This window comes from Pleuronectes platessa, chromosome 20 (assembly GCF_947347685.1).
Source record: "Pleuronectes platessa chromosome 20, fPlePla1.1, whole genome shotgun sequence".
Taxonomy (NCBI): domain Eukaryota; kingdom Metazoa; phylum Chordata; class Actinopteri; order Pleuronectiformes; family Pleuronectidae; genus Pleuronectes; species Pleuronectes platessa.
Genome location: NC_070645.1, coordinates 17,894,157 through 17,908,277, shown reverse-complemented (window position 1 = coordinate 17,908,277; position 14,121 = coordinate 17,894,157). Strand labels below are relative to the sequence as shown.

The 14,121-nt window shown below is 43.6% G+C and overlaps 2 protein-coding genes across 4 annotated transcripts; one reads left to right on the top strand and one right to left on the bottom strand.

Moving 5' to 3' along the window:
* Positions 1 to 313: 313 nt before the first annotated feature.
* acbd5a (acyl-CoA binding domain containing 5a) lies at positions 314 to 7,004 on the top strand. 2 transcript variants are annotated; one of them, XM_053412970.1, is made up of 13 exons: positions 314 to 469; positions 751 to 875; positions 2,015 to 2,135; positions 2,718 to 2,790; positions 2,923 to 3,040; positions 3,559 to 3,798; positions 3,887 to 4,081; positions 4,382 to 4,476; positions 4,563 to 4,779; positions 5,089 to 5,291; positions 5,376 to 5,435; positions 5,574 to 5,683; positions 5,771 to 7,004. In XM_053412970.1, exons 2-13 carry the CDS (start codon positions 773 to 775, stop codon positions 5,781 to 5,783), a joined length of 1,548 nt encoding a protein of 515 aa, XP_053268945.1. In that variant the 5' UTR covers positions 314 to 469; positions 751 to 772; the 3' UTR covers positions 5,784 to 7,004. The 2 variants fall into 2 exon arrangements, with proteins under 2 accessions (XP_053268945.1, XP_053268946.1); XM_053412971.1 differs by having other exon boundaries at positions 369 to 513.
* Positions 7,005 to 7,819: 815 nt separating this feature from the next.
* mastl (microtubule associated serine/threonine kinase-like) lies at positions 7,820 to 14,009 on the bottom strand. 2 transcript variants are annotated; one of them, XM_053412482.1, is made up of 13 exons: positions 13,532 to 14,009; positions 13,312 to 13,449; positions 12,721 to 12,860; positions 12,535 to 12,623; positions 12,336 to 12,442; positions 12,092 to 12,251; positions 11,853 to 11,974; positions 10,771 to 11,700; positions 10,416 to 10,557; positions 10,254 to 10,274; positions 9,269 to 9,382; positions 9,029 to 9,130; positions 7,820 to 8,372 (listed from the first exon to the last, which is right to left on the bottom strand). In XM_053412482.1, exons 1-13 carry the CDS (start codon positions 13,697 to 13,699, stop codon positions 8,215 to 8,217), a joined length of 2,391 nt encoding a protein of 796 aa, XP_053268457.1. In that variant the 5' UTR covers positions 13,700 to 14,009; the 3' UTR covers positions 7,820 to 8,214. The 2 variants fall into 2 exon arrangements, with proteins under 2 accessions (XP_053268457.1, XP_053268458.1); XM_053412483.1 differs by lacking the exon at positions 10,254 to 10,274.
* Between the last annotated feature and the right edge of the window lie 112 nt (positions 14,010 to 14,121).

Genomic DNA, 14,121 nt, shown 5'->3' with positions numbered 1-14,121 from the left:
TTGAAATTTCAATTTAATTTATCAATAAATTAATTAATCAATTTAATCTCATCAAATCTCGCAGCGAGCTTTGTTGCCTCCCAAGAAAGAAGCAGAGTGAGACCTCTCACGGTGCCAACCTGAATGCAGAGAAGTGCATGCTGGGACATGTAGTGTTACTCTCCTCCGTTGGCACGGCGCACAATTAACACTTTAAAATAGCGAACTTCCAAACGTCAACAACACAAATCAACATTTCCCACTTTATTGTCCTACGTGTTTATTCATCTCGCTCGACCTGAAACTACATTTCTCTCCTGACGCCGGAGCGGTGGCTTGTGGGAGTTGTAGGAAGTCGTGGAATCCCCACCAAACAGGAAAACTACAACCCCCAGCCTGCACCTGTGCCTGGCTCTACTTTGTTGATGGCGTCTGGCAGAGGGTTGAACGCAGGTCGCCTCCGGACGAACTGATCCCGCTGAAGTCAACGGTGAGCGACGCTTCTCACGCTTTCCTCCAAACACACCTGCGCAGGTAAACAGAGAAGTTTTGCGTCAATGTGGACGTGGCCGGAGCTGTGTCGCATTTCGGTTCGTGTCCCAGATTTAAAGCCGAGAACCCTCCGCCTCCCACCGGCGATGTCAACACACTTGACGCTAATCCACTACTTCAGCTGATCGTGGAGAAAATTCATATTAATAATTAGCATGGAAGCTAAGCTAGCCGCTAGCATGTGTCGGCGTGTGTTTGTGACTTGTTGCCCGTGTTCAGGTCTCTTATCCCGGACGTCTCGATGGAGGTGGAGAGCGTCAGGATGGAGGTGGAGGATCAGCAGCTTCTGATCCAGCGGAGGTTCGATGCCGCCGTGAAAGTGATCAAGAGTTTAGCCCCTGATGGTGAGTGCAGATCCCCCCCCATCTCTCTTTACTAACCCATCAATAAGGATTAGAACAACACGCAGCTCAGGAAGCCCCACAACATGACATCTCTCTAATCAACTTTTATTTACACCTGCATGACACACAATGGAATTCATGTTGCTTTTGCTCAGAGACACGTGACTGGAATTAAAAGTTTAAAACGCCATTTAGTGTGTGCACAACTTATTTATCTCGTGCACACGAAAAATAAGTTGTGCACACAAGATAATAAATTATGCACACAAGATAAAAGTCGATGTTTGGGTTTAAATCCCTCAGATATACACAACCACCTGATCTGCGTCATAACATTGAGAAATATCAGCTTTCCAACTTTTATTTCCCCCTGCATGTCTCACACTTTAAATTATTTTTGCACAGAGACACATGATTGTCTTGAATCATTTGCCGAGGATACTGAAGGAGAACAGGCTCAGCTGAAGGAAGGATTGTGTTTCAATCATCAATAGTTGAGAAATTAACAAGTAAGATATTAACCCTGCGTGCCCTACATATTTATCTTGTTGCACACAAGATAGTAACTTGCTCCCACAAGATAATAACTTGTGCGCACAGGATAAAAGCCTTTGGGTCAAAAGGCCTGAATAGTGCCCTCTGTAGAGGAGGTTTGTTGCTGTTTGTGTTTCTCAGCACAAACATTAGTGAACCACAGATCTGGAGAGGTTCCAGATAGACATGCAGATCATGATGAGATAAAGCTCTGTTAACTTCAGAGGAGGTATGTGCTCTCTGCGTGCACTTCTACTTATTCATAGCTAAATATTTATAAGATAAGATCAAACTTTTTTGACCCACACACGGGGATAATTCAGTTGTTACAGCAACAAGCAGCTTAGAATGAGACACATCTAAAAACAAGCTTGTACCACACACCCTCGGGCCAGTTTAACAAGTTCATCCCACGGGTGAAACGCAGGGTTTGTGACTGTAGTCAGGTGCAGAGCGACAGCTTGGTCTGCCTGAGAGCTGCTGAGATTTAACAGGTTTAATCCACTTAACTCTCAGCGTGGCGTGCAGACACTTTCTTCCAGACATGTAACAGATTGATCATGTTGTACAAGTTACTGTTCATAACTGGAATTCCTGTCTTTCAGGTCCCTTCCAGCCGTCCAATGACATGATGCTGAGGTTCTACAGTTATTATAAACAAGCAACCGTGGGCGCGTGCAATATACCCCGGCCCGGCTTCTGGGACGCAGTCGGCAAAGCAAAATGGTAACAAAAGGAAAATGTATAATCAGTCAATATGTTGTTTCTCACTTTGAACAATAACTTCTCCTTGAGAGCAAGAGGATGAGCACAAGTTGTACAGTCGTGTATCAAATCCAGGAGATTTCACCTCGTGCTTGTTGCGCAACATTTAGCTTTTTACCCACTTTGACCTGCTGTGCCAAACACGACAGAGCTGCCCTCCGCTGGGTGCTGTGACCTGGCCAGCCTCCATATGTTCAGGCTCAGGTTGTTTTGGTTGATCTTTGGACATGTGGAAATATGACCCGGAATGTGACCTTTCACCCACAAGGCTCGGTGGTTTCTCTCATCCTATCAGTGCGTTGGTCGGATTTCAGTTTTTTTTATGAGCGAAGTGTCCAGTCGCTTTGTTTGGGGAGAGCTCCTCTCTCGCCTGTGAGCTCTGTGTCCCACAGTTAACATCTGGCACACTATCTGAAAATAACCTGACCTTGTTGACAAGTGTGAAAACTGCCACAAAACAAATTCAAGTTGACGCAGCCTTTGCACCAACAGGACTTTTAGTGAAACACTGTAATAATAATAATCTGTATTTTTATGAAACAGGGATTCTTGGGATTCTCTTGGAAACATGTCCAAAGAAGAAGCAATGGTCGCCTACGTGGATGAAATGAAACTGGTGTGTTTTTCCAACTTTCTCTTATAGACAAGGCCATTTTATTTCACACTGTTAACATGATGTTAAAGTTAAACCTTTCTGTAACCTGTTTCCGTATTTAAATGGATCTCTGTTTCTGTGATGGATCCATAGATCCTGGAGGGCATGCCCATGACGGATGAGGTGGAGGAGCTCCTCCGCGTCCTCGGTCCGTTCTACGAGATGATCGATGAGAAGAAGAAGATCACGCAGGTTTCCGACCTGAGCACAGGTACGACCTGCTCTCCTTCACTGTGTCTGCGACTCCTGTGACAGCATGTGGCGCTTAACCTGTTTATAATTTGCCTCCCGTCAATTGCTCAGCCCGTTTGACACTGTTTGCTAGGCAGCTGGAAGGCAAGTACACAACTCCCACAATACCCCAGTCTGGTGGTTTAGTTTTAGCACACGTGTGATGTGGTAGCCCAGACGCTGTTAGTGCCTATTAGCCGTCCTGTTACGTACGTTTACTCAGCGCATTTAAGGTTTCTTATGCTAAATGGATTATTTCACTTGAAAGTGATAAAATCAGGTCAAAGTTTGACATTAGATCCTTTAGTTTAAATCAGGACCTTAAGTACACAAGGATTGTTTTCAGCATTAGCTTGTTTGACTTGACTTTAAATCTGTGTTTCCTTAACCTCATGTAACCGCTGAAAAGGTTTCTTTAATTAACTTCAACTTATTATTGACCTGAAGCATTGTCCTTTAGTTGTTCAGCCTCGTAATTAGTTCCCTTGTGTTGCGCAGGTTTTGGTTCGATGCTGAATTCAATGCCATCGAAGAGCATCGCTAAGAGCATCGTCAGAACCATGGAGATGAACGGCACTCTGGAGACTCGGCCTGCCAGGCTCAAACCAAAGGAAGTGAAGGAAAGGCCAGAGGAAGAAGCACAAGAGGAGGAGGAGGAGGAGGATGACAGTGACGATGAGGAGGAGGAGGAAGAAGAAGAGGAAGAAGAAGAAGAAGGAACAAGGGAGGTTAGAAAAGGTAATAAAGTTATTTTTAAAACGACTTAATGTCAAAGTGTTCCAGGAGTGAATATTGAACTCTAACTCTGCGGGTTGGGGTTTGTCAGATTTGATTTCAGACAAAAAATCTGCAGCTTCTCATCCAAAGAAGAAGAGTTCAGCCAGGAGACACAAGGGGCCGCTGTCAAATGGCAAAGTGGCGAACGGAGTCGCCCATCTGACCAATGGGAGTCATTCCCTGAATGGTGTCCACGCCCCAGGGGGTCCAACGGGTGAGCCTCTGCTCAACGGTCACCATGCGGGTAAGGAAAACAACTCTGTGTGAAAAGTCATTGTATTTTTAAACTGTCCCGTTCTGTGTGGACTCAGTCTGTCCAAGAGAAGTGTTCATCATGTGATCAGATCATCTGTTCAGCTTCACCACCCGGCGCCAAATCTTTCTAATGGAGTAAGTAAATGCTCCAGCTGAAGTGGAACTCCAAGCCCCAGATTAAGTGGACGCTGCTTTCACCCCCATGTGACCCTGTTAATTACTTTGCAGTTTTAATTCACAGTGCACTGCAGAGAGAGTCTGAGCTGTTTGTCCCCGTTTCCTGTCTCAGATCCCAGAGCCGACGTGTCTGGTCCCCATCACGTGGCCAGTGACTCAGACAGTGAAGTGTACTGCGACTCCGTGGACCAGTTTGGACAGGAAGAGGCAAGTGACCCAAGAATAAACAACTCAAACATGAATTTATCATGTTTCTTAAGTAAATCCATAATTTGAGTGTGCATCTTCTCCAGAACCCCGACCATAACCAGTCCCTGGACGACCTGGATGATGAGGAGAACCATGCGCTGCAGCCGCTGGAGGCAGCACAGGGAATCCAGGAGGAGGTCCAGGGACCACCACAGGCCATCAGGTGTGGAGGAGAAGACGGAGAAACCAGTGGGACGATGTCTCAGGGGCAGAAAATGGAATCAGACATGCCAGACAGCTCAGTGGTCAGAGGAGGACGAGGTACGGCTGATATGAAGTATACAAGACTGTATATAGTTTATAGTTTCCTATTTAACAGGAAAAATTAAATAGTTTAAGAGGTGACTGTCGACTGCAACAATGGATGGAACTGCTTCTAAAACACAATTTGTGTCTCAAAATTTAAAGTTTCATGCATTTAGCATTTTCCAGGAAAAGAAACAGCAATAAGGAAAAATAACGAGGCAAAAAAATCAGGTTAATTACTGTTCCAGAAAGTGGATTTTACTTGATAACCTAATAATGATGCGTTCAAATATATTAATTATAAATCTTCTCTTTGTCTGCTAGGCTCCAGGTCTGCATGCCGCAGCTCCGGAGCACTGATGCCCACGCACGGTGGTGGAGACGGGGACCGGGGCCGCTGGGGGGGGGCAGCCACACCCATGGGGAACCTGAATGAGCAGATCGTGGTGGCGCTGGCCCGACTGCAGGAGGACATGCAGAGCGTCCTGGAGAGGCTGCACACGCTGGAGGCTCTGTCTTCCAGTCAGGTCAGGACGATGTGTGATCTCACCCACTGATCCCAGGAGGACACATTACAAAACAAAATTCAATTTCCTTTTTTCTTTCCTCAGGCAAGACCAATGGCTCTGTCTCCAACTTACCCATCATCCCCAGTGACTAAGAGGAGTCAGGTAAACAGACTGAATATCTAATCGTTTACTGAGGGTTGAATCCCCTGCAGCGGCGGCCAGCTCTTTGCTGCGTGTGCCTTCCCCCTGTTGGTAAATTAAAACTTCTGCGTTCCGGTTTCATTCTCTTTTTTTACCCAGAAGCCATCCTGGTGGCCTTTTGACATCTCTCCGACCAGTGTGGCCTTCGCTGTGATTTGGCCGTTTGTGGTGCAGTGGCTTATCCGCCTCCTCCTGCAGAGGAGTAGAAGGTCACATTCTACAGAACAATACATCAAACACGACCATGAAACCTAACATCACCAATCTAACCTCTTGTTTTTCTTCCTTTTTAACAGACGAATCAACTGAACCTTCCTCCATTGTAGCCGCCCCCCCCCTGCTTCGACCCACAGCCCAAGTAATTTGCTTTTGCACTAAGAAGAATGCACCTAGAGTAATGAGTGGGAGGACGATGTCTCCCGAGTGAGTCGTACTGTGGATGTGGAATAAAAAGAAACCTGAATGTGTGGCCACTGAGCCTTTGATCATAAAACACGATACCACTCGTACTGGAATCTCCTTCTCGGCAAGAAAGAAACGGTTTGTGTTGCTAGTGACACAGTCGGGATATTGTCCGCGAGGTCCAGACACCAACTGCAGCGGCTCCTCCGTTTTCCCCCCTAACCCAAGGCTCTGCTGCACAAAGAAAGGCCTGATACTTTTGCTGTTGTGAGCGTAGCGCTTAATGTGGTGAAATAAAATTTAACTGTTCACTTTTATTAGTTGCCCAGGCAATGCTGCTATGATATATCTGTAGCCTAGAAGGGAGTATTGAATGTAAAAAATATATTGACGTGTGAGATTATTTTTAATTGTGAGAATAAGTTATTTATTGCTTTTTAGACAAATGTGAGAAGAGAAGGCGTCGCTGGGCAGATTCCAGCGGCGTCGGTTTAGGTTTAAAGTCGTTAGAGTGTTTTAATTGCTCGTCCTTCAGCACATCAATCTGTTCCCAAATAGAGAAAGTGCCTCAACATCACAGGTACATTCAAAGGTGGCATTATGATTTCATATATTCTCATATTGTCACATAACTGTTTGTATATCTGGACCAATTTAACTTTAATCAAACTACCTAGTGAGCCAGGAGCCAGATATGTGATTATTAACACTCGTCACTGTCCGTGTTGTTTATGCCGCCATGTTGTCGATTGTTTAATTTAAATGTGTGATTTGTTTGTATGAATATTGTTGAAAGATTTTTTTAGTTGATGTTAATCATCAAATGATAGCAAAGCATTAAGATCTGTACAAATTGTATACAATATCTGTACAGATAAATGATTCAAATGCAATATTTTAATTGCATTCCTCTGTATTATTAACATAGAATATTATATCATATTTACAAAGGTTTGCATCTGCAGCAGCATCAGTCTCTGCAGAGCCTTTATGTTTTAATAAAAATAAGTAATAGTTTAACTTTCTACTGAAATGTGCGAAGGCTTTCTCACCCTCTCTGCCTGTGGACAGAGCGGTGTCTGCATGTGATCATCTAACGAGTGGAAAATAAAGTTTTCATAAAGCGTTTGAGTTCGTCCTGATTCTTTCACATAAACGGATCAAACTTCCTGTTGCCCTCGGGTCAACTGTGACCCATTTCTTCTTCAAGGTTTTTTTTTATCTAGTTACCATAAAAGTAGCCGATGGTTCCAAACTACGTTCTTCACAAATAAAGGCCAGAGCTCCAGACAACACAGAAATACATTTTGAATTAAGAAATGTAGAAATGACTTGTACTGATATTTAATCAAGGTCTAGTGAACATTAATTCCAAATGGAAGTGTAAAACTAGTAATGAGTTGGAATTAAGTTGACAAAAAGTCAGATATAATTAAGTGATTTATAAGGAGTTGCTGGTAAAACAATATATGATGTTCAGTATATCAGCTGATACATCAACAACACTGGTGCCCATTACAATGAAGGTAAATTGCATCCAGCTCAAAATAACATCACATATAACACTTAAGATTTTAATATCTGATTCTGTCCTTGTGCTGTTTAGTTATTTACCCGAATAAGACACAAACTCCATCATGTTACAAACATTTTATTTGTATTTTCCTTTTTTCTTAAGGTGAACATGATAAAATGTCCTAATGAACTTATTAAAACAAAAAAAGTCGTGTGACAAATGGACGGTGAAGAATGACATCACATCAACATTACAGGTGACATAAAAGCCGTTGGGATCCTGTCTCAAAACAACACTAGATACTATTCACAAGATTTATAAATAAAATACAGTATTAATGAATATATTAGGATGTTTATCTCAGCAATACTAAGCAAAATACAGGGAGCCCCGCCCACCCAGGCCCCGCCCACCCAGGCCCCACCCACTAACAGACAAACAGAACAACAACAATGAAATGTATCTGAACAGAAGCTTACATTTACCTCCAGGCAGGAAGTGCCACATTTACATTGATTTACATAAATAGTTAGTTGTGTTTAATTAACTTTAACAAATACAGAAATCAAAGCCTGTCGTGAGCCAAAGCAGAAGCAAACTGGACTTTGCTAAAGGAAGAACCTAGTTCAAGAGCTACTGTGTGTAATGATGAACACTTTAGATTCAGCTTGTATTTGATTGTTAGTGTCTTAGTGTTCCAGTGATGCACAGATTTAAAATGTTTTTAAAAGTATTGCTGTATCTGCCTGAACATTGGATTTATTTGCATGACGGCTCTGATTCAAACTTCCCCACCAAATGAAAACCTGTTGACGACTGCTTTTACAAACTGAAGCCAGACACTGCGATGTTCTGAGCATTGTTTCTCGCGTCAAAGTACGAGGTGTCGGTCTCGTCGGTGGGCTGAGGAATGAAGGGCATGGGCAGGTTCTGCAGGTTGACCCAGTCCAGGCCGTCAAACAGGGGGTGGCGCTTGAGTTCTGGTGGATGTGAAAACAAAGGAATTCACAACCGGTTTCTTTTCTCGTCTGTCTGATAAGCATTGAAACTACTGTTTGTTATATTTGATGAATTAGGAAATCAACTGCCAGTGTGATGGGAAAGAAAATTACTCAAATGATTAATTCTTCTTTTATTAACTCACGGAGGAGGTTTTGTTTCCGTCAAACCTTCTTTTTTATTTGTTTTTCTTTGCAGGATTACGCAAAAACTACTCAACCTATATGCATCACAGTTTGTGGAGGGGTGGGGAATGACCCAAGGAAGAAGAAAACCAATGTTGGCATGTTTAGGAGACTGCTATATCCGAGTTTGTGTGATAAAAATCCAGATCTATTGAATTTAAATGTGCTTTCATAACTACTAAGTACCATTAATAATTAAACACTTGCAATTAGAAAGACGGCCTTGTCCTCCAGCTACATTTACACTTATTAATAATTAAAAATTGTAGAGAAACATTCCAGAAAACATCGTGAACAAAGCTTGTGTTGTGTTTCGATCTAATTTAGTTCATTTAAAAAATAACTGGGGGTCACTGCAGAGGTCTGAACCCAGGCCAGTTCTATTCTCCATATCAATCAGCTGACAAATCTAAAACAATCAGATGCATTATGAATACAAAAGCTGTCCTCACCCTTCAGACCTGCTCGTTTGGTCATGTCCATGGTCAGAAGTATTTCAATGGCAGTTCTTGAATTTTCAGACAGTTCCTCTTCGTCCTCGGGCCACGGGATGTCTGACATTTAGTTGAGGTGATAAAAGATACAACAACAGCGTCAGTACCCTTATGAGCTCATTTCTTCCCAAATCAAAAGTCGTTATTTTGTGGTTGAGGTTCGAAGGATCATGAAAGATCTGGAACGTGACCACCCACCTCTGTTGAGAATATTCTGGAAGACCAGCTGTGGCGTCTCGTCGTTAAAGGGCGGGATCCCCGTGAGGAACTCGAAAAGGCAAACGCCCAGTGCCCACCAGTCCACCATGAAGTCTGGATGAGGGGGGGAAAGACAAGTTTCACACAGCTGCTGACTTCCACAGTTCTCCCTGTGAGTCCTGTTAGAGTGTTCACTACGTGTTCACTAAGGGTACTGCAGTGGCAGAAGCAGGGTCAACGTTAGTGTTTGGGTGGAGGTAGTCAATTTCTGGACATTTCATTCACACATGGATTTGATGGGTTGATCACATTTCAAACAAATTTCTACATGGAGCCTGGCCCTGAAAGATAAAACGTCTAACACACGCTAATCTCAATATTTGTTTATTTGTTGATTTCTAAAGAAGTAATTGTGCTCCTCACTAACTGCACGGATCAATGATTACGGTTAGTGTGGACATCAGCTATAATCAGGCTAAGAAGAATAAACGCTGCCAAACAGGATCATTCATGTCACAGTTTGACTGGTCATGAATTCAAAAAGCAACAAAGCTGCACTCAGCATGTTGACGTCTCACTGAATAATAAGTTAAATCAATAACCATGAATTACTCTTATCAGCTGACATGTTGTCGAGTGTCAAACATCAATCCAGAGCCCCAGCACACTGTATGACACCAGATGGAAGAGCAGAGAAACCCGCCCAGTTGAAAGCATCTCAGCCTCAGAAAACCTGATTCCCCGACTGTTAACAGTGGCGGAAGCTGAATGTTAAGACATGACCCCATTTATTATTTTGCCTCGATGAAACTTGTGAAAAACGTCGTCCCCTTCCCTCTGATCAGGCCCAGAGTTTGTTCACCAAAACAAAAGGCAGAAACAGGAACAGGGAAATCAGCTCATGTCCTGTAGCGCATTAGCAGCCGGGGCAAACATGCAACTAAGCTCACTTGCAACAAAACAGCCACCTTCATTACCAACTTACCGAACTGACCACTTCCTGAAACTAAAAGAGAAGGCCTGTCACAAGGGCTACAACATGAAGCATCAACTGCCAAAACCACAAGACTGTGTGTGGCTATTTGTGATAATAATAATAATAATGTGTTTTTGTCATATATGCCCTTAAACAGTGTCCCTCTCTCACCGTGTGGTTTCCCCAGAAGAAGCTCTGGAGCCAGATAGTCGGGGGTCCCTAAGATGGGAGCGCCCTCCACAGGCAGAGCGCCCCTGCGGACGCTCTTCGGCGTCCTGAAGGGGGTGTGGGAGGTGGACATGGCCTGAGGCGTCTGATGAGAGGAAGGAAGAAACATAAAGATCACAAAAAAAGGCCTGGAAAAAACTATAAGAAATATATGAAATAAAAATCTATTGGGTTGTGTTATTGGGGTCAATTATTACACGATAGATTTACCACGATCAACTTAAAGCTACAACAGAGCAGCCGATTCCTTCCCTGAGCTGTGACTCTTTTAGAATAAGGAGAATGAACTTGTTCCTACCTGACAGAGAGAGCTGTTGGAGCTGACTCTGTTCTGCACTGGTGTTGCGGCGCCACACGCCGAGTGATAAGAGGCTGATGTGGAAAAGTCCATGGCCTCCTGAGACCCAACACTGAGTCTGGAGACCCCCGACATGTTGGAGCGGTTGATGGTGCTGCAGTAACTACGAAAAACCACGGCGTTCCGAGGCTTGAGGAACGAGGGAGACTGCGCCGCGCGGCCGGTGAGATCCGGGAGCTGGTTAAAATGACTCAGTTGGCTCACAGCAGAGGGGGTGTGTGGAAGTGAGTCAGCGATGGACGAGTCTGGGTTATCCTCTTGAACATCAAACAATATCGAGTTCCCGATTGTGGAGCACTTGCTCAGTTTGAGAGATGAATGGCTCTCCATTGTGAGAGAGGTTTCGTGCATAGACCCGTCAGAGTCCAGACTCAGGCTCCTGCAAATGTCACTGTTTCCCGCAAGTGGTGACGTGAAGCTCGAAGGAGACAAGTCTTTGGCTCCGTCTTCAAACACGTCCGCTGCCGGCTCTTCCAGTTCACGGAACAAGGTTTTGGTCACAGCGATGGGACTGGAGCGCTTCGGGCCTCGCTCGTCAGATAAGTCAATCCCCTCTGTGGAGGCCATGAAGCCGCCGATCTGAAAGGTGGAAAACGTTCCTGTCAGGCCACTGTGAAACCTTGATGTCTCCTCTGGAATCTCATAGCATCTTCTGTAGTCTGCGTTACTCTTCTTGGCGTGGATTTCTAATGGCTCTGGACTCCTCTCTACTTCTGAATATGTTCTCTTCACAGACGAGGGAACCAAAAGTTGGTCTGGATTTGACTTTTTGGGCAGATTGCTGCTGGCCTGGGCAGAGAGCAGGAGGGCTTTCAGTTTTGTGGGTGCAAGGTCCTGTTTAGTTCCTCTCCTGGTGGGTTCATTTTCTTTCTGAAGAAGAGAGGAAAAAGAGAAATATTCTCACAATAAAGGGACGATTGCAGAACGATTAAAATAAACCCTAAAATAGGATTGGACCCATCCATTTGAAAATAATTTAAATGTTTAGGTCATTTAAAAGTTAGATCTCCATGAGCACTGACCTCCTCAGACTCCCACAGTGGACTGATGCCTCCTTCAGTGTCGGTGTTGCTGCCTGCACTCATCGTCTCAAACCTTTTTCTGCTCAACAGATTGTGAGGACTAAACACACTGTTGTTAGGTCCTAATGGAGATGATGCAAATACAAAGAAAAATTTGATCAGACAAGCAGCTATTTAGAAATGAATACTGAAAGTTTACACATCAGTCGCTCTGAAAGGGTTTTAATACTTCAACATACCCTTTTTCCAAGGGTACTGAGAAAGGGAGAACATCTGATCTTTCTTCTTCATCAAGGGAGAACCAAGAGAGTTATTCTTGTGTCTTATTCTGCCACAGGAAACGGGACTGGAAGCAGCAGATGCACTGCAGTGACGCTTTACTTCCCCCGTAGGTGTATTCTGTATTTAGAAAAATAAAGAAAGAGTCAACTATAAGCACTGCGTGTAAAGTGGCCATGACCTCATTCAAAAAGAAATGCTTACAAATCCAAGGGAGCTGATCAAGGACAGGACTTGACCCGGCGTGCGGAAATAATCTTTATTTGGTTTAGACAAGGACGGGGTGGTTAGGATGTCCATAAGACTCAGCTCTGAAATATAGACATAGACAAAATAAAGGAAAAGTCAATAAAATAAGTAGCAGGAATGATCACAATTTATTTAAGATGATTGTACGTCGTACCTCTATCGAGCTTGACTTTAGAAAGACCAAAGTCTGTAAGTTTGATGTGACCTTCATTGGATATGAGCATATTGTCTGGCTTCAAGTCCCTGAAAAGATAAACGACAGACACAATAAATGTCAGCAGAAGATTCAAAAGTGAGTGTTAGTCATTTTATGAGGCCTAAAGACATAGTATCAAAGTACCTGTGGATAATACCATGACGGTGAAGGTAATCTAAAGCCAGAGCAACCTCTGAAATGTATTTAACAGCCATGCCCAGGTCAAAATATCCGTAGATGTGAAGCAGAGATTTGACATCTCCACCGATGAGGTACTCCATCACCTGTAAATAACAGAGAAATACAGATTAAAAAACAATTACCTATGACAGTGAAGTTGGTTTCAGGTAGTTGTTGGGAAGTGCTTGGAGTAAGTGGGTCATGTTGATTTTTAAATAGACAATAAGAACCAATACAAATAATAGAAAGGGGTGTGTCCCATTATCTATGATTCATCTTTGGTATGGAGTCAGTTGGTCACATGACTTGGAAGCTATTGAAAGAAAATATGTTTTTGAAATATTAAACATTAGACATTTAAATCCATTTGTATCCTGTTTATCTGTAATTTATACACATGGTTTGGAGTCAGTTTGTCACCTGTCATGGAAGCTACTGGTTTTCTTTATATACATGAACTGGAAGAAGCACTAAACTCTGCTCTGTGGATCCTGTGTGTGTAGTAACACTCAGTAGTAAAGTGTCTCAGGCTGTTCAGCATCACTGGGGTTTTACCAGATAGATCTTGGTGGACGTCTGAAGGGAATAAAACAGGTGGACGATGAAGGGACTCTTGCTCAGAGCCAGCGCGTCTCTCTCCGCCTTCATCTGCCCCGTCATGTTCTTATCCACCATGTCCGCTTTCTTCATCGCCTTGAGGAGGAAAACACAGATGTATCAGAACAGGTTCAGCGGGAGATCCAGTTTCTGCCGAGGGGCCCCCGAACACACTCACCTTAATGGCGTATAGCCGCGCGTTGCTCTTCTTCCGTGCCAGGTAGACTTTACCGAAGGCTCCTCGGCTGACGGGCTTCAGAACCACGAAGTCCTCGATGGAAGGCGCTTTGGGAAACTCCACCGTTTTCCTCTTGCTGCCGGAAACGTGTTTCTCGTCCGCGTCCATCGTGTAAACTCGTCTCGAAAGCAGCCGTCAGCTCGAAGCCACCGCTCTCATGTCAGAAACAACAACCTCGGGTTTGTTTTGAAAATTTGAAATGTCCGCTCTTCGTCCGCGGGGGTCCCTTTGGCGTCCAAATCGACTGCCTGTGTGTAAATCACGACGTTAGCCCTAAATATGCGTAATAAGCCGTCTTTTAACGCAAAATTCTTACTAAATTTATTTTAAAATATGATACAATACAGCTGGGTGACTGACAATAAAAATCTTTAAATTGGATTTTTGATGAGGCACTTCGCAACACGTCGTAGTTTGTAATCACAAAATGTCCCCCCCCCCCACACTTATGTAGAACAACAAAATACACAAACTACTACCATTCATATGTAATTTGTATAAATATTTACATTTTAAAACAAATTTCCGTA

What these genes read in the sequence shown, in the direction of transcription:
- acbd5a (XM_053412970.1), top strand. Translation starts at nt 773, where the DNA reads ATGGAGGTGGAGAGCGTCAGGATGGAGGTGGAGGATCAGCAGCTTCTG. An exon ending in GCAGTCGGCAAAGCAAAATG is followed by an intron (nt 2,136 to 2,717) that starts GTAACAAAAGGA and finishes TTTATGAAACAG; the next exon opens with GGATTCTTGGGATTCTCTTG. An exon ending in ACGTGGATGAAATGAAACTG is followed by an intron (nt 2,791 to 2,922) that starts GTGTGTTTTTCC and finishes ATGGATCCATAG; the next exon opens with ATCCTGGAGGGCATGCCCAT.
- mastl (XM_053412482.1), bottom strand. Translation starts at nt 13,699, where the DNA reads ATGGACGCGGACGAGAAACACGTTTCCGGCAGCAAGAGGAAAACGGTG. An exon ending in TCTTCTGGGGAAACCACACG is followed by an intron (nt 10,275 to 10,415) that starts GTGAGAGAGGGA and finishes CTTCTCTTTTAG; the next exon opens with TTTCAGGAAGTGGTCAGTTC. An exon ending in CAAACGAGCAGGTCTGAAGG is followed by an intron (nt 8,373 to 9,028) that starts GTGAGGACAGCT and finishes CACATCCACCAG; the next exon opens with AACTCAAGCGCCACCCCCTG.